Below are 19,961 nucleotides of genomic sequence, written 5' to 3'. Positions count from 1 at the left end.
TAAAAATGAACTTGTAGAGAAATGAGGAGCTAGGGGTGGAACCTAATTTGCATATTGGTGTATTGATATCTTAGATTCATATAATGGTTTATTTTTGATAAGTGAAATGTACTATACATTTACTACCCCCTTCCTCATATATGCACATATTCCCCTTATATATAGTAGGACTGATATCCTAGACAGAGAGACGGCTTTTTTCTGTTATGTGTGGAGTGCATTATATAACTACTACTTTCTCCCAGTGGGGCACATCAGTGCTACTTCTTGATGAAGTGAATTGCATCTGATATATGCGCAGTCTGATCTCAGGAGTTTGATATTAGGCTAGTTTCACATTTGCGTTTAAGGCCGCTGTGGCGGCCTGCGCACGGCCGCCGATAAGCCCCGCCCCCTGCCGTGCCTCCGTCAGTAGCTTCGCCTACAGGTGCATGACGCTGCATGCATCATGCGTCCCCTATCTTTAGCGCTGGGGACGCAGGCCGTGCGCAGGTATGCGTCTGGCGGCGCATGCGACCTTTTGACGCTGCGCCGACCAGCGCCAAACGCAACCTGTAGCAATTTGGTGAGCTACAGGTTGCGTTTGGCGCTGGTCGGCGCAGCGTCAAAAGGACGCATGCGCCGCCAAACGCATACCTGCGCACGGCCTGCGTCCCCAGTGCTAAAGATAAGGAACGCATGACGCATGCAGCGTCATGTGCCCATAGGCGGAGCTACTGGCGGAGGCACGGCAGGGGGCGGGGCTTATCGGCGGCCGTGCACAGGCTGCCGCTGCGGCCTTATACGCAAATGTGAAACTAGCCTTAGATTTCTGTGGTACAGATGTATCTATAAAACACTGGTAGTATATACAAATGATTTTTCATAAGCTGCCCTAGCTATGAGCCATGTGTTTTTCATGTTTTAGCATCTATTCACTATTGTTCATGGTGTGTGTATTTGTAAATCTGTGATGCATGCATATGCCATTGAAGACAGAATCGTTGCGGAGGGCGCTGCTTTCTGGGCTTAGAATTTCAATTATATTGGAGAGATCCTCCAGGAGAAATAGATTAAATCCTTTTTTTTGAGATTTATAAGGGGAATGTGAATGCTGTCATTAGCTTCACCATGCTATAGCTTGGATCTACATGATTATACGTCCTGCATATAAAACTACATTCATGCTACCTCAGCCATGATTCATGTGTCAATTACTTACTGATTCTTTATCCTTTACTTTACCCTGATTAAATAATGCTTTACCAGTCTACCTTGTCAGGTTTGAATTGTCCATGCTTTTTGTGATTTTTAATGGTGTTTTTAACTTGTATCTTCTGTCTGTCAGGCATTGGTGTCTACTAAAGCCTTTTTACACATATTTCAGCTGTGTGTGCACTGTTTCTTGCATTTCTGTCCTTGTCTCCTTTTTCAGATCATAAGCGGACATGTTACCTTAATTTTTTGCAACTACTTGGTACACAAAAACATGGACATGTAAAGAGCCTTTAAGATTATAATGATTATATGTTCTATCCTTGACAAACACGTATGTTAAAAATGGATGAGGACATAAGGAAAGTGTATGGTTTCCTATATCTGTCTAAATTAATGGGAATATTAAGTGAAATGTTCCTCCATTTTTCGCCAAAATATACTTACTGTGCACGAAACGTCCTCTCAAACTCTGGGGGACCGGTGACTGACGGAGGCATTATCTTATGCTTCATTCTGGATTTCCCCACAAGCCTGGCATAGTATCCTATTACAAAAAAATAATCAGACCTCAGTGGAAATCAACTAGTTATTATATGTACATTAATAAAAATGACAATTGTACTGTTGCCACTACCATTTAGGATGACCTACTACCACGTTTCCAGCGTCCACTTATCTATTCACAGTTGTTGGTGGGCCTTTAAAAGCATAGACCTGGTAAAAGACAAACCTGAGTCCGATAGAAGCCTTAACAGGAAGGTGTTACCCTATTATGTCTGTGTTCACATTGGAGTTTCAGGTTCTAGCTCAGATTCTTTTTATGGTAAAATGATGTTGACCATGATGGAAACCCAACAACTCTATTAAAGTCAGGCAACGTGTTAGGCAACGTGGGTATCTGTCCTGACAAATCCAGCACTGCTGTTATTTCTCTGGATCTGATATACGGTATGTAAGCAGATTTGAGCATAGCATAAGATGTTTGTGAGTTTTATGCCTTTTATACTTTATCATCTTTGTAAATATCTCTTTAGCTCACTGTGATGATAATGCAGTTATTTCTCTGCATCTTTGTATATCATTTCCTTTTATGTTTTTCCTTTACGAAATATCATACAAATGTTCAAACACTATTGTGCCTTACTAAGAAAATGTCTGACTTAATGCATTTAATTTATTTACATAAAAACACAAAGCACGTTTCTTAATTGGATGATGGTATCTTGCTAACAAAAAAAATCTTGATTGGCTTTACTATTATACCAGATGCGTCCACTGTGTGGCATTGCTAGTTTAGTTTTACTTAGAGCTACCAAACTGCATGCAAAAGTATATATGCACACTTTTCATATATATATATATATATAGTATATTTATACATAGATATGTATATATGTAAGAGAGAGGAGGTAAGGCCCAGATTGCTAATCTGCCGAGTCAGGCAGATGCCCGGTGGGCTGGCTCCTCTGTACTACAAGGTGAGCTGCCGGCCCTTTAAAACATCTTACTAGTGGCCCTGCGCGCGTGCACTCAGTCGCTTGCATGCACTGACAAGGGACGCAGCGGCACTTGACAGTGCGTGCTCGCCGCGGAGGCCTTTGTCAGCGCATGTGTGCGCGTGGCTGAGGCCCCTGTCAGTATATGCAAGCATGATAGTGCACGCACACAGGGCCTTCAGTAACAAGTTTGAAAGGGCCACCGTAGCGCACGCAGGGCTCTTCTGTGTGACGCTGGCTGACTGAGACAAAAAGCAGCCTTGCCACACAAACTCCTCCAGCCCACATACTTTAACACTCCCCCCCCACACACACCCGATCAGTGGGTTTTGCTATACTTTTTTGTGCCCTTCAACACTCCTCTAAAAGGTGTTATTTGAAGAGGAATGTGTGAATGCTGCCGCAGTGAGCATGATTGACCTCTTCTTTAGAGCATCATGGGGGTCCCAGCGGTCGGATCCCAGCGACTACATAGGTCTCGGGATAGGGGATTACTTGGTATAATCCATTTAAATGGGTTTTCCAATATATACTCTGTATTTTTCAGACTATAAGACGCACCTAGGTTTTAGTGGAGGAAATTAGGGGGAAAAAAACTGAAGCCAAAAATGTGTGGTCAATTCTATACTTAATATCCCCTAAACTGGTAAATATGGTCCCCTCATCCCCATCCTGATACACATGGCCCCTCATTCCTATCCTGGTATGCATGGCTCCCTCATATCCATCATGGTATGCATGCCTTCTCATCCCTGGCCTGGTATGCATGGCCTCCTTATCCCTATCCTGGCAGGAATGATCGCCCTCATCCCTATACTGATATGCAGGGTCCCCATCTCGCTCTTTTATGCATGACCCCATCCCTATCCTGGTATGCAGGGCCCCATCTCATCCTAGCATGCATGGCTCCTCATCCCTATCCTGGTATGCAGGGCTCCATCCTTTACCTGTTATGATTGGTCCCATCCTCATTCTTATCCTAGCAGGAATGATCATCCTCAACCCTACTGTATACTAGTATGCAGGGTCCACATCTCATCCATGTATGCATGACTGTGCTGTTCCATGCATGTTTCTAGTTAAAGAAATGTATTTATGTTTTTTCGCTTGTCTCTGCTGCCATCTACTGGCCAGACCATTTAGTTCCTCGGTCTTTCCTTGTTCAGCCTATGGGGAGGGGCTTCTCTTCAGCCTCTTCTCTTCCTGTTTGCTCAGTCATCGGCAGACATCTTACCTGAGAGAACTGTTCTCCCTCATGAGCTGAGGAAGCAAAGTCTTTTGACCCGCAAGTAGCGACTCCAGAGACAAGCTCCATGCAAGAGACTCAATGTAATGTTTGGATCGTTATCTACGGAATAAACCAACATTGTTCTTCATCATAACGCGTGTATGCTTATCTGAGAAGCTGCTAAGGGTCATGTCTGCCTCGCTTATTGGATACACAAAGGTAGGAAACTTCTCTCATTTACATGTCTGCATACCTTTAATCGCCATTAAGTGGGGACAGAACAGTCAAAAGACTAGCTTGCCGGCCCATACAAGTCAGAAGACTACTTTTAAAGCTCATAAGCAGCTAGAAAACCTCCTTATAGCCCAGCACCCCAGCTACAGATCTCCATCTGCCCCGTCTCCCTATGTGTAATCTGCCCAGCAACAAGCCTCGCACACCAGTCTGCCTGCAGCAGTGCACGTCTGGACAAGCCTAGAAGTAGCTCCACCACCTGCCACATCTTGCAATAACTCTGCTCGTACTGTTAATGAGGACTGTCTATGCACCTGCTGTTTCCTTCTGGCCACATCGCTCCTAAAGGCCTGCAGTACTCCATACCTCATTACCGCGCATCAGCGATCCGCGAACCCCCAAGTTCGCCAAAGCCACTCTGGGAATCTCATCCGGGACCTCCCGCAGAGCCGCACAGCGATTTTCGGACCCCGATTCAAAAGTTGAATTTTTTAAAGAGACAGTACACCTTTATTCAAAATGGCCGAAAAAGACCTCGGACAGGTCCCTACTGCTGAAACAGTGCAAATACAACCTGATACCGTCCACGATGAAGCCCAGGAGGCAGACCCCACATCTCAAGCAGACCAAGTCACCCGACCAAAACGTTCTGCCAAACCAACTATAAAGGTGCTTGAAAACTATCACAATATGAAAGATGAGCTATGTGATCACCTGGAAGAACAGTGGGAATGCGTCACCTCTTATATGTCAAGACTCGAATCCTCATCAGGCAACGCCGCAAGCTTGCAATCCGTCATGGAGCGGCTGAACACCGCCCGTGAAAGGTACAAGAGACTATCAGCAAAGTACATCGCTCTTCTAAAAGATTTTAATTCTGATGAAGCTCTTCCAGACCTCAGTGAGGCGCTAGAGACGGACAAGGAGAGAGACGCCAAGGTCCAACATGCCATAAACAAGGCTGAACACCGTATCTCTCACCTGCAAGAAACCAGGTCACACCGATCGACCTCATCTAAACGTTCCTCTCGGCCATCCAGGGCATCGTCCTCAAGAAGTTCAACCATGAGCGACAGGATACTAGAGGCCCGCATAAAGGCAGAGGAATCCAGAGTGAGACGTTCTTTCACTGAGAGAGAAGCTAAGGCAGAGGCAAAAAGGGCAGAAGCAGACATGGAAGCAAAAAGGGCAGAAGTGGAAGCAAAAAGGGCAGAAGTGGAAGCAAAAAGGGCAGAAGTGGAAGCCAAGAGAGCAGAAGCAGAAGCGGAGGCTCAGCTGAAGATTCTTCGGTCACAGATGGAAGAGGAGGTCGCACTAGCTAAAGTGAGACTGCTTGAGCAGGCGTTGATCCAAGGTCCTGATGCAGCTAACTTGCCACCACTGGAATCAGACGATCCAGTCAATCGCACGAAAGACTATGTACTAAACCAGCTACCTGTAGCAACCCCGGTCTACAGTACCGTCCAAGTCGACGACACCAAAACCTCCAACGTACTCCCAGAGATACCTTCTCAAACACAGTCACCACAAGATGGCAACCAAGTGTTTCCCGACCCACCTTTACAGCTCAAGCGGTATTCGTCAGATTCTTCAAGGGCTAAACCACAGCTCAACCCTGCAGCAACATCATTCTATCCGGGAACAGCTCATCCATTCACACCAGGCGGCCCATACGCCCCAGGGGCATCACGAGTCGTCGTGGCAACGAGTGGTGAGAAGTCGGATATGTCCGAGTTCGCCAGGTTCATGGTGAGCAGAGAGCTAATCAACACCAGTCTTACGAAGTTTGATGATCGTGCAGAGAGCTACAGGGCCTGGAAAGCAACCTTTAAGGCAGCCATCGCCAATCTCAACCTAACTGAAGAACAGGAACTTGACCTCCTGATAAAGTGGTTAGGTCCAAGCTCTTCAACCCGCGTCAGGAGCCTCAGAGCGGTCCACGTGGGACAAGCAGAAGCAGGTCTCGCTGCCGCATGGCAAAGGTTGGAACGCACCTTTGGCAGCGCAGAGGCAATAGAGAAAGCCCTATTCAAGAGACTGCAGGATTTCCAAAAGATCAACCTTAAAGACGTCCACAAGCTGCAAGACCTAAGTGACCTGCTAATGGAGCTGGAGCTCGCCAAAAGAGACCCTCGTCTGTCTGGGCTGTGCTATCTGGATTCAGCCCATGGAGTAAACCCGATCGTGGTGAAGCTGCCATACAGCCTGCAGGAAAGGTGGGCAATGTCAGTATCAAGATACAAAAGAGTGAACGACGTTACCTTCCCTCCATTCATCCACTTCTGCAGGTTCATCGATGAACAGGCCCAGATGAGGAATGACCCCAGCCTCGACTTCCTAGAGTCCAACGCTTCGACAGCCGCACCAACTCCTGCGCCAAGGTATGAAAACACCACATACAAACGCAGAGACACTAAGAGAGCTGTGAGCGTTAGGAAGACCGAGCTACCGTCACCTGCAACGCCCACAGACGAACAGAACATCGTCTCAACACGAGATAAATCCTTTAATCGTGAATGTCCCATCCACAAGAAGCCACACTCGTTGACCAAGTGCAAAGGGTTTAGATCCAAAACCCTACAGGAGCGCCAGAAGATCCTCACAGAGCTCGGGGTTTGCTTCAAATGCTGCGCATCACTCGAGCACATGGCCAAGGACTGCAAATCCACAGTCAAGTGTGGGGAGTGCCACAGCGAAAAGCACGTTTCAGCCATGCACTCAACCCGAATAGCTAGAGACACACCGGCTGCAGTCACCACCGCTCCCGCTCCAAGTCATGGCGGGGAGCCACAGAATCAGACCGACACCGCCACAACTGTCTCCTGCTCATGCTCAGAAGTATGTGGAGAGGGCCGCATGGAGAAATGTTGCGCCCGAATATGCCTCATCAAGGTTTACCCCGAAGGACATCCAGAAAAGGCAATGAAGGTGTATGCCATCATAGACGACCAAAGCAACCGGTCCCTGGCAGGAGCCAAATTCTTTGAAGCCTTCGGAATTAGTGGACCATCAGAGCCCTACACCTTGAACACCTGCTCAGGCCGCATAGAGACTAGCGGCAGAAGAGCCCAGGGATTCATCGCTTCTCCTATCAACGGGAAGACTGAAATACCTCTGCCAACGCTAGTTGAATGTGACCAAATACCCAGCCATAGGAGTGAAATTCCTACCCCAGAAGCTGTACTTCATCAGCCGCACCTGAAGCACCTCGCAAGCGTCATCCCACCTATGGACAACAACGCGGAGATTCTACTCCTGCTCGGCAGAGACAACCTGAGGGTACACAAGGTGCGACAACAGTGCAACGGACCTGACTACGCACCATACGCCCAGAGACTGGACCTCGGATGGGTAGTCATAGGAAACGTGTGCGTTGATCGATCAGAAATCGACTCCTTCAGGACCTACGTCCATGGAGACGGACGCACAACCTGCCTAAGGCCATGTCCTCATCACTATGAAGTGAAAGAGAAGCCCCCAGACTCAATACAGCTGCCTGACATCGCTTCTTCTCTGCGTACCGACAACTTGGGAAGATCAGTCTTTCACATCACCAAGGACGACGATAAAGTAGCCTTGTCAGTGGAGGACAGAGAATTCATCGACATAATGGACCGTGAGTTCTCTAAGGACAAAACCGACCACTGGGTCTCTCCATTACCCTTCCGATCCACCAGGGTAAGACTGCCAAACAACCGAGACCAAGCTCAGAACAGATTCAACTCTCTTCAACGTTCAATGAACCACAAACCTGAAATGAGGGAGCATATTGTCGCCTTTATGGACAGAATATTTCGCAACAACCACGCGGAACCCGCTCCTCCCGTGAAGAAGAACGAAGAGTGCTGGTATCTGCCTTCATTTGGTGTCTACCACCCACGGAAACCGAACCAAATCAGGGTTGTCTTTGACTCCAGCGCCAAACATGGAGGCGTATCACTCAACGATGTCCTCCTCACAGGTCCCAACCTGACGAACAACTTAGTAGGAGTGTTGCTGAGGTTCAGGAAAGAACTCGTCGCCATCACTGCCGATATCGAACAGATGTTCCACTGTTTCCTAGTCAGGGAGGACCACCGGAACTTCCTCAGATTCCTGTGGTTCAAGGACAACGACACCAACAAAGAGATGGTGGAATACCGTATGAGAGTCCATGTCTTCGGGAACAGCCCTTCACCCGCAGTAGCAACCTACGGTCTCCGAAGGACCGCATCAGAGGGAGAGTCTGAGTATGGCACAGACGCAAGAGACTTCGTTGAAAGAGACTTCTATGTAGACGACGGGCTCAAATCACTGCCCACTGAAGAAGCAGCCATTGATTTGCTCAAGAGGACCCAAGGTATGCTGGCCCAGGCAAGGCTCAGGCTTCATAAAATCGCTTCAAACAGCCCGGCCGTAATGAGAGCCTTTGATTCGGGTGATCACGCCCCTGGATTCAAGGACATTGACTTGGGGCTAGACAGCCCACCCGTGCAAAGGAGCCTAGGCATCAGATGGGATCTCGCAGCCGACTCCTTCGGGTTTCAAGTGAATTGCTCGGACAAACCGTTCACAAAACGTGGTGTCCTCTCCATAGTGAACAGCTTATTTGACCCGCTGGGGTTCGTGGCGCCCATCACCATACAAGGCAAATCCTTGTTGAGACAACTATCTGAAACTGTCAAGGATTGGGATACCCCGCTCCCCTCCGACAAGGAGAAAAAATGGGAAACTTGGAAACAGTCGTTGTGCGGATTGAACAATATTCACATCCCGAGATGCTACACCAAAATCTCCCTTGCCTCTAGCGGAAGAAAAGAACTCCACGTCTTTTCAGACGCCTCCACAGAAGCCATAGCGGCGGTTGCATACCTGAAGGTGATGGACGCCAGCGGGCAAAGCTACGTCGGATTGGTGTTCGGCAAGGCGAAGCTAGCCCCGAAGCCCGACCACACCATCCCCAGACTCGAACTCTGTGGAGCCGTCTTGGCAGTGGAAATTGCTGACTTCATACTACAAGAACTGTGTATCGAAATAGATGAGGTCCAATTCTACACCGACAGCAAGGTCGTTTTGGGTTACATCTACAATACATCGAGACGATTCTACGTGTATGTCAGTAACCGCATCGAAAGGATCAGGAGATCCTCCAAACCGGAACAATGGCGTTACGTACCATCGGAGCTGAATCCAGCAGATCTTGCAACCAGACCCATGTCTATATCTTCTTTCGTTAACTCTTCTTGGCTTACAGGTCCAGAGTTCCTGCTGAGACAGTCAGAAGAAGGTGTCCAGGAAGACTTCAGCATCCTAGATCCAGACAACGATCCAGATGTCCGAACTGAAGTCCATACCCTGACCACCAGTGCTGAGAAAACATCCAACCTCGGCTGCCAACGTTTTGAACGTTTCTCCAGCTGGTTAAGACTCGTCAGGACTGTTGCCAGGTTAGTGCACATCGCCAGATGTTATCGTGCAGACTTTAAAGACCAGACCACTGAAAGGACTGACTGGCCTCTGGGACTTGTTACCAGGACACTGCCTAGCCAGGACGGCAACGTGCGGAAGGTGGAGCTGAGGGTCTTTAGGAAGGGTGAGACGAAGATCTTTGCGAGGCCAATCCATGAACTCGTCCTCTTACTGCCTATCGAGAGCGCCACTACGGGATGAGCGTTCTGCACCCGAAGTTTGGCCGTTTTTCTGATTTTTTGAACTTTAATTGTTGCATTTAACATGCCCTTTCTTTTAGGTTTATTATTATTATGGACAATAGTGGAATCCCCATAGTGAATTCCAGACGGGGAGTGTGCTGTTCCATGCATGTTTCTAGTTAAAGAAATGTATTTATGTTTTTTCGCTTGTCTCTGCTGCCATCTACTGGCCAGACCATTTAGTTCCTCGGTCTTTCCTTGTTCAGCCTATGGGGAGGGGCTTCTCTTCAGCCTCTTCTCTTCCTGTTTGCTCAGTCATCGGCAGACATCTTACCTGAGAGAACTGTTCTCCCTCATGAGCTGAGGAAGCAAAGTCTTTTGACCCGCAAGTAGCGACTCCAGAGACAAGCTCCATGCAAGAGACTCAATGTAATGTTTGGATCGTTATCTACGGAATAAACCAACATTGTTCTTCATCATAACGCGTGTATGCTTATCTGAGAAGCTGATAAGGGTCATGTCTGCCTCGCTTATTGGATACACAAAGGTAGGAAACTTCTCTCATTTACATGTCTGCATACCTTTAATCACCATTAAGTGGGGACAGAACAATGACCCCATCCCTATCCTGGTATGCATGGCTCCATCCTTTACCTGTTATGATTGGTCCCATCCTTTCCTTATATGCATGGCACCATCAGAAAAGACAAAAAAAACAAACATTGCACATACCTTCCCAGCGCTCCCTCGCAACATATTGTTCCGATGCCAGCAGCTGCTTTATGCTTGTAAGCAGCGCATGGCAGGGACGTCACGCGCTGCTTTCAAGCCGAAGGGCAGCTGCCGAAATACTTGGTGCTCTCTGCATGCCAGGACTGTTCATCGCAGAGAGCAGTGAGTATTCATTGTTCTTCAGTAGCGCGCACATTCTCAGCCAGAGCCTTCCTGTTGCTGCCGGTGGTCACGTGTGCCGATACTTAAGAGAAATGAATATTCATTTCTCTTAAGTATCGGCACACATGACTGTGGGCCGCAGCAGGATGGCTCTGGCTGACACCAGGTGCTACTGAAGAGCAATGAATACTCACTGCTCTCCGCACAAACAGTCCCTGCGTGCAGAGAGCACTGAGTATTCCGGAAGCTGCCCTTTGGCTTTAAAGCAGCGCAAGACATCCTTGCCATGCACTGCTTACAAGCATAAAGCAGCTGCTGGCAACTGAGCAGGATGCTGCGAGGGAGCGCCGGGAATGTAAGTGTAATGGTTTGGGTTTTTTTTTATCTTTTCTGATGGTGCCATGCATACCTGAATAAGGAAAAGGATGGGACCAATCATATCAGGATAAGGATGGGGCCATGCATACTAGGATGGCGGTGGGGACCAATCATACCTGAATAAGGATGGGAGCCAATCATACCAGGATGCTAAAAAGAAATTAATATTCATTGCCCTCCAAGCCCATGGGGGTTCAGTGTAATGAAAATTCATTTCTCTTTAGCAGCCACTCCTGCCACTGCTCCGTTGATACCGCTCAGCCACCTCCCCACCACAGCCAGAGCCGGTACATCTGGACTATAAGATGCATCCCCCCCCATTTTCCTCCACATTTTGGGAGGAAAAGAGTGTCTTATAGTCCAAAAAATATGGTATTTTTTATTTTCCCATAGTATTCCTGAAAATAATAAACCAATATTAACCCTCCCAAAGACCAATGTTGCCTCTCCAACAACAGGACAGGAGTGGTACTGTGCAGTGTGTATATATACAGGACAGTAAAAGTGGTAGTGAGCGGCAGGGCTGCCACTAGGAATTTCGGGGCCCATACTGGCAAAATTTTCAGGCCCCCTTGAGACTATGCCCAGGCTCCACCCCAGCTCTCCCTCCACCCTTTGAACCTTCCACAGTCCAACCACTCACTCTTGGAAAAACTCAACTTCTCCACCACGTCCTTATTAATCAGATATTAACAGTTCACATCAAACACCAGATCACATACATAGCCAGCAGCTTTTGTTCTAGCCAAAAGAATTTTTAAGCTGCCACCACGACACGGTAGACTCTTTTGGCCGGACCCTACTCTACTCTAATCTATTAAATATAAATATATTTTTATGTATTTTTCTTTAAGGGAATGAGTCACATACATTTTTTTTAAAATGACCATTAATACAACATACAAGGGACAAATACCGTCACACCATGACCAGACCACATATTACCACCACATAGTGACTGAATACTACAATACTGATCATTAATTTAAAAAAAAACACAATACAAAGTGACATTATACACAGGAACTCTGCATTTATAGTCAGTATACAGGTAATCCAGTGATCACCAGTGACATTATACTAAGAAGCTCTGCACATAGTATACAGTGTCAGTGTACAGGTAATACAGTGATCACTGGTGACATTATACACAGGAGCTCTGTATATAGTGTACAGGTAATACAGTGATCACCAGTAACATTATACACAGGACCTCTGTATACGGTGTCAGTGTACAGATAATATAGTAATCACTGGTGACATTATACACAGGAGCTATGTACAGAGTATACAGTGTATAGTGTCAGTGTACAGGTAACACATTGACTCACCAGTAACATCTCTAGCTGAAGTCCTTCATCTTTGCTTTTCTTTTTCATGCAGTGCAGACCGCCATCACTTCTTCCAGCCAGGACTCATCTCTGCATAAAATAACACAGTTACCTAGAGCACGGCTTCCAGAGCACATTCCCCTTTTTTCCTTTTTTCTTCTACACTACACATCTGAATGCAGATATGCACCTACCATTAATACATAATTGGTTATTATTAAACCCACCATTCCAAATATAAATTCGCCACTGAGCCCCTTCTAGCTATACATAGCCACTTTCCCCACCTAATATATTAATTAATTAGCATCTGTACTCTTTCCCCCAATTCATTATCAGTCACTGCATACTCAACATCCCCACTATGTACCTCCCCCTCCCCCGACTCATTATATTTACATGCCCCTTCCGCCCCAATTCATTGTCATGTTTTCTCTCTCCCACCCTCTATTCATTATCAACAGCTCTACCCCCACATTCAGTACATCATTTACTCCCCCACCCTCAAAATTCAGTATTATTTGCTCTCTCCCCAGATCATCATTTGCTCTCCCCATCCCCCACCTTCAATTCAATTGGTGTCCCTCTTCCCTCACTCTCAATTCATCATTTGAAGTCTCCCATCCCCTCCTCCATTTCATCATGTGCTTTCTCCTTCCCCCACTTCATCATATGCAGTCCCCTTTACCCCATGTCATCCTTTGCAGTTCCTTTTAACCCTCCCATTTCATGTGCAGTCCCCCTTTAACACCCTCCCCACATCATCATGTGCAGTCCCCCTTTTACCCTCCATATCATGTGCAGTCCCCCTTTAACCCCCTCCCCACATCATCATATGCAGTCCCCCTTTTACCCCCTCTCCATATCATCATGTGCAGTCCCCCTTTAACCCCCCTCCCCACATCATCATCTGCAGTCCCCCTTTAACCCCCTCCCCACATCATCATGTGCAGTCCCCCTTTAACCCCCCTCCCCACATCATCATGTGCAGTCCCCCTTTAACCCCCCTCCCCATATCATCATGTGCAGTCCCACTTTAAACCCCATCATCATGTGCAGTCCCCCTTTAACCCTCCCACATCATCATGTACAGTCCCTTTTACCATGTCATCCTTTGCAGTTACTTTTAACCCCCCATCATGTGCAGTCCCCTTTAAACCCCCTCCCCACATCATGTGCAGTCCCCTTTAACCCCCTCTCCACATCATCATGTGCAGTCCCCCTTTATCCCCCACATCATGTGCAGTCCCCATTTATCCCCCCACATCATGTGCAGTCCCCCTTTAACCCCCCCACATCATCATGTGCAGTCCCCCTTTAACCCCCCACATCATCTTGTGCAGTCCCCCTTTAACCCCTCCACATCATCATGTGCAGTCCCCCTTTAATCCAAAACCAGGGGAAGAGTCTTGAGGAGATCATTTGCATATTCCCAGTGCCTTCTGGGATAAGTGAAGAGTCTCCGCGAGCTCAACGATCACTGGGTTTTGGCCGTTGCAGCTGAAAAGAGGAAATTGGAAAACCAGGGGAAGAGTCTTGAGGAGATCATTTGCATATTCCCAGTGCCTTCTGAGATAAGTGAAGAGTCTCCGCGAGCTCAACGATCACTGGGTTTTGGCCGTTGCAGCTGAAAAGAGGAAATCGGAAAACCAGGGGAAGAGTCTTGAGGAGATCATTTTGGCTCATCTTTCATCGTTTTTAAGAAATCTCAAAATGGAAGAGGCCAGGAGCCATTTGGTGAGCTGCATTTCTTGCTACATGTTCTCAGACTTACCAGTGGAAAAGCCAAACTTCACATGCCACAAATGCAAGCTTGTGTCCCTGTTGGAGGAAAAGTTGCAAAATCTCGAAGAGAGGTTAGCTACGTTGAAGATCAGTAAGGAAGGTGAAGAGTTCTTGGACAGAGCAGAATTATCTCTTCATGTTACAGAAAGAGAAGAAATTCGAAGTGCACCTGAAGAAACAGAGGAATGGAGACATGTGACCCAGAGAAGCAGGAGGATCAGGAGGCAGTCAGCACCCATACTTCTCAGGAACCAGTACCAGGCTCTCACGCAGGAAAACGATGAAGAAATACATCAGGATAAGACTTTGCCAACAGACAGCAACCTGGTACGCCTTCAGAGTCCTCCTGGATGGAGAAAGAAAAATGTTGTGAAGAAGAAACGGAGAGTGGTGGTCATGGGGGATTCCCTGTTGAGAGGAACAGAGGCCGCTATCTGCAGACCGGATATAACTTCAAGAGAAATGTGCTGTCTTCCAGGTGCAAAAATTAAAGATGTGTCTGACAGGATATCAGGACTCTTCAGACCTACAGATGACTACCCATTCCTGCTACTACATGTGGGGACAAATGACACCGCAAGAAACGACCTGGAAACCATCTGCAGAGACTTTGAAGACTTAGGCAAGAAAGTGAAAGAACTGGGAGCGCAGGTGGTCTTCTCTTCCATCCTCCCAGTGGATGGCCATGGAACAAGGAGGTGGAATAAGATTCTGCAGGTGAACAACTGGCTACGTCGATGGTGCTGTCAGCAAAGATTTGGATTTCTGGATCACGGAGTGAATTACTTATACGATGGACTACTTGCTAGAGATGGGGTGCACCTTACGAAGACTGGAAAGCATGTATTTGGAAGTCGCCTTGCTACACTTGTAAGGAGAGCTTTAAACTAGAACAACATGGGAAGGGAAGCAAAAGACCAGAAAAAGCCATACACCTGACAAATGCTATTGAGAACTCTGCTATTAGAAGTGGAAAGGAAGAACAAAGACAAAAGAATCTAATTAATAAAAATATTGGAGAAAGAGAAACCTATCACAAACTAAAATGTTTCTATACTAATGCACAAAGCATGGGCAACAAACAAGGAGAATTGGAACTACTAACACAGGAAAATAAATATGATGTCATTGGAATCACTGAAACTTGGTGGGACAATACACATGATTGGAATACAAGACTAGAAGGATACAACTTATTTGCAAGAAACAGACTTGATAAACGAGGAGGAGGTGTTGCATTGTATGTTAGAAACGCGTATATTTGCACAGAGATTGAAGCTTCAGAGACTGGGAGTTCTGTGGAAACTATTTGGGTAAGAATACAAGGACAGAACAATGGAAAGGACACCATTGTAGGCATTTACTACAGGCCGCCTGTGCAAGCTGAAGACATGGATGAACTCTTTATGCATCAAATGGCCAAGTTCTCAAAAAAATATGACATAGTTGTCATGGGAGATTTCAACTATCCAGACATTTGTTGGGAATCTCTCTCAGGCAAAACTAATAGGTCAAGGAAATTCTTATCCTCTCTTGCTGGCAACTTTATCTTCCAAAAGGTAGGGGAGAAAACAAAGGGAACTGCTACCTTGGATCTAATCCTTATAAACAGGGAGGAAATGGTTGAGGAGGTAAAATTGGCTGGGACCCTAGGAGGTAGCGACCATGCTATTTTAGAATTTTGGATAACTAGAGGAGGAAGACCTGTGAAGACTCAGACGTCAAGGTTAGATTTCAGAAAGGCAGATTTTAAGGGATTCAGAAAGAGAATTGGAGGGATCCAATGGCTGGATATCCTTAAAGACAAAAATGTCCAGGAAGGATGGGAAATCTTGAAAAATGAAATTCTCAAAGCACAATTATTAACAATTCCGAAAAGAGGGAAGAATAGGAAGCATTTAAGGAAACTAGGATGCATGAACACAGAACTTAAGCACATGCTAAAAAGGAAGAAAAAAATGTTTATAAAATGGAAAGAGGGAGGCATATCTAAAGAAGAATATAATGCTGTCTGCAGAACCTGCAGGGCACAAATCAGATTCGCTAAAGCTGAAAATGAATTGAGGCTTGCAAGAGATGTCAAAAGCAATAATAAAGGATTTTGGGGATATGTCAAAAGTAAAAGAAAAGTCAAAGATGCTATAGGATTTTTACAGGATGAAAATGATGAAATGGTAAGACAGGATGTTGAGAAGGCTGAACTTTTAAATTCCTATTTTGCATCTGTTTTCTCTCAGAAAGGAAATGTAACATCAACTGTTCTTCACTGTCCTATTAAGGGAATAGAAGAATCCAGGATATCTATAAACAGAAAGATAGTGAGGAAACACTTAGCTAACCTAAATGAATTCAAGTCTCCAGGTCCAGATGAATTACACCCAAGAGTACTGAAGGAGATAGCAGAAGAAATTTTTGAACCCCTCTCCATAATCTTTGAAAATTCTTGGAGAACAGAAGTGCCAGAAGACTGGAGAAGAGCAAATGTTGTTCCTATCTTCAAAAAGGGGAAGAAGGTGGACCCAGGCAACTATAGGCTGGTGAGTCTGACTTCTATACCAGGAAAGATCTTTGAACAAATTATTAAACAACATGTATGTCAGTACCTGGATAAGAATGAAGTGATTAAACAGAGTTAGCATGGTTTGTAACTAATAAGTCATGTCAGACTAACTTAATTTCCTTCTATGACGGAATCACTGATTGGGTGGATCAAGGAAATGCTGTAGATATAGTATATCTTGACTTCAGCAAAGCCTTTGACAAAGTCTCTCATACAATCCTTATTGAAAAAATGACTAAGTATGGAATGGACAAGGCAACTGTTAGGTGGATTCACAACTGGCTTAGTGATCGGACCCAAAGAGTGGTCGTAAATGGCTGCACATCCAGTTGGAAGAATGTCTCAAGTGGGGTACCACAGAGTTCTGTCCTGGGTCCTGTATTGTTCAACATCTTTATCAACGATTGATTTAGATGAAGGAATTGAGGGTAAACTGATTAAATTTGCTGATGACACAAAGCTAGGAGGGATAGCTAATACTAGGGAAGAGAGAGGATTCAAAAAGATATAAATAAACTGGAGAAGTGGGCAGCAACTAACAGAATGGTTTTTAACAGGGAGAAATGCAAAGTACTACATCTGGGCAATAAAAATGAAAAAAGCATATACAGAATGGGAGGAATAGGGCTAAGTGACAGCACATGTGAAAAAGACTTGGGTATACTAATAGATCACAGACTGAATATGAGTCAACAGTGTGATGCAGCAGCAAAAAAGGCAAATGCAATTCTAGGATGTATTAACAGAAGCATACAGTCTAGATCACGTGAAGTCATTATTTCCCTCTACTCCTCTTTGGTCAGACCTCATCTGGAATATTGTGTCCAGTTTTGGGCACCACATTTTAAAAAAGACATCAACAAACTGGAACAAGTTCAGAAAAGAGCAACCAGAATGGTGTCCGGTCTGCAAACCCTGTCTTATGAGGAAAGGTTGCAGGATTTGGGAATGTTTAGTTTGCAAAAGAGAAGACTGAGAGGAGACTTAATAACTGTCTACAAATATCTAAAGGGCTGTCACATTGTAGAAGGATCAACTTTATTCTCATTTGCACAAGGAAAGACTAGAAGCAATGGGATGAAACTGAATGGGAGGAGACACAGATTAGATATTAGAAAAAACTTTTTGACAGTTAGAGTGATCGGTGAGTGGAACAGGCTGCCACGAGAAATGGTGAGTTCTCCTTCAGTGGAGGTGTTCAGACAGAGGCTGGACAGACATCTGACTGGGATGATTTAGCGAATCCTGCTTTGAGCAGGGGGTTGGACCAGATGGCCCAGGAGGTCCCTTCCAACTCTACGATTCTATGATTCTAATCCCCCACATTATGTGCAGTCCCCTTTAACCCCCCCACCCCAAATCATCATGTGCAGTCTACCTTTAACCCACCTCCCCACATCATGTGCAGTCTTCCTTTAACCCACCTTCCCACATCATGTGCAGTCCCCCTTTAACCCCCCTCTCCACATCATCATGTGCAGTCCCCCATTAATCCCCCACATTATCATGTTCAGTCCCCCTTTAACCTCCTCTCCACATCATGTGCAGTCCCCTTTTAACCCCCCCTCTCCACATCATCATGTGCAGTCCCCCTTTAACCTCCATATCATGTGCAGTCCCCCTTTAACCCCCACATCATCATGTGCAGTCCCCCTTTAACCCCCACATCATCATATGCAGTCCCCTTTAACCCCCCACCCCAAATCATCATGTGCAGTCCACCTTTAACCCACCTCCCCACTTCATGTGCAGTCCCCCTTTAACCCACGTTCCCACATCATGTGCAGTCCCCCTTTAACCCCCTCTTCACATCATCATGTGCAGTCCCACTTTAACCCACCTTCCCACATAATGTGCAGTCCCCCTTTAACCCCCTCTCCACATTATCATGTGCAGTCCCCCTTTAACCCCCCTCCCCACATCATGTACAGTCCCCCTTTAACCCCCTTCCCCACATCATGTGCATTTCCCCTTTAACCACACCACATCATCATGTGCAGTCCCCCTTTAACCTCAACTCATCATCAATATTATGTGCAGTCCCCCTCTAACCTTACCACATCACCATGTACAGTCCCCCTTTAACCCCGCCCCCAAATCATCATGTATAGTCCCCCTTTAACCCCTCACATCATCATGTGCAATCCTGCTTACTCCTATCCCCATCATCATATGCAATACCGCCTCCTCCCTTCACCCATTTAATTCATTTGTAAAGAAACAAAATAGATTTGTATACTTACTTCACAGTCACTCCACAGCAGTGCGGCTCTACCTCCAGCGTCAGGCATCCTGTGCATGCCGCAGCGGCCGGCGGGCTTTTCAAACTTCTGCACAGGCCCTGGTGCGTGCTCTCCTGCTTCTCCGCACTGACAAGGGCCGCAGCCACGCGACAAACGAGGGCCGCACTTATGAGCCGATGCGGGCCACCGCGGCCCTGGTCAGCATGTGCACCGAGAGAGTACGCGTGCACCATTGTCTGTGCAGAAGATTTAAAGGGCCAGCGGCTCATTTTGTGGCTCAGAGCCGCCGGTGCAGCAGGCATCTGCCCACCTGGGCAGATTATCAATATGGGCCTGCTATATAGGAGATACTGCTGTATATATGTTACATAGGTCGGTGATACTGCAACTATACACACCAGTCACAGTATCACCTATATAATGTATATACAACGGTCTACATACGTTATACTGTATAGGGGATACTGTGACTGCTATAAATACAATATATATGTGATACTGCTGTATATGTGTTACACAGGTGATACTGCGACTATACACAGCAGTCAAAGTATCACCTATATAATGTATACGCAACTGTCTATATATCAAGTTTGGCCGATACGAGTTACAGCCACCACCTTTCAGGGCTGATATAAAGCATTCTATAGTGGTGGAAGAGAAGAAAAATAACTTTTATTATACTCACCTGTGGGGCAGTCCTGTCAGAGGGGTGTCATTTTGCTTGGTCCAGTGCCTCTCATCTTCTTGCGATGCCGTCCTCCTACTTGGTTCGTGTGGATGATGCGCCCCTGCATCATCCACACAGTCTCCTCGGCATCACACTCCTGTGCAGGCATACTTCACTGCCCTGTTGAGGTCACAGCAAAGTCCTGCAGTGCGCAGGCGCTGGGTCTCTCTGACCTTTCCTGGAGTCTGCACACTGCAGTACATGGCTCTGCCCTTAACAGGGTAGATAAGTGCGCCTGCGCAGGATCGCGATGCC

General features: G+C 46.3%; 1 protein-coding gene across 1 annotated transcript in view; it reads right to left on the bottom strand.

Moving 5' to 3' along the window:
• The window catches only part of LOC141086251 (microsomal glutathione S-transferase 2-like), a 60,630-nt gene that overhangs the window by 16,438 nt on the left and 24,231 nt on the right, over positions 1–19,961 (bottom strand). Inside the window, exon 2 of the mRNA XM_073572127.1 lies at positions 1,642–1,741. Coding sequence (XP_073428228.1) covers positions 1,642–1,741 — 100 coding nt within the window. The remainder of the gene's footprint in view (positions 1–1,641; positions 1,742–19,961) is intronic.

This window comes from Dendrobates tinctorius, unplaced genomic scaffold (genome assembly GCF_039654945.1).
Source record: "Dendrobates tinctorius isolate UK_male_01 unplaced genomic scaffold, ASM3965494v1 ptg000030l, whole genome shotgun sequence".
Lineage (NCBI taxonomy): Eukaryota > Metazoa > Chordata > Amphibia > Anura > Dendrobatidae > Dendrobates > Dendrobates tinctorius.
Note: the sequence above shows the minus strand (reverse complement) of the source record. Positions and strands in the feature narration are given on the sequence as shown.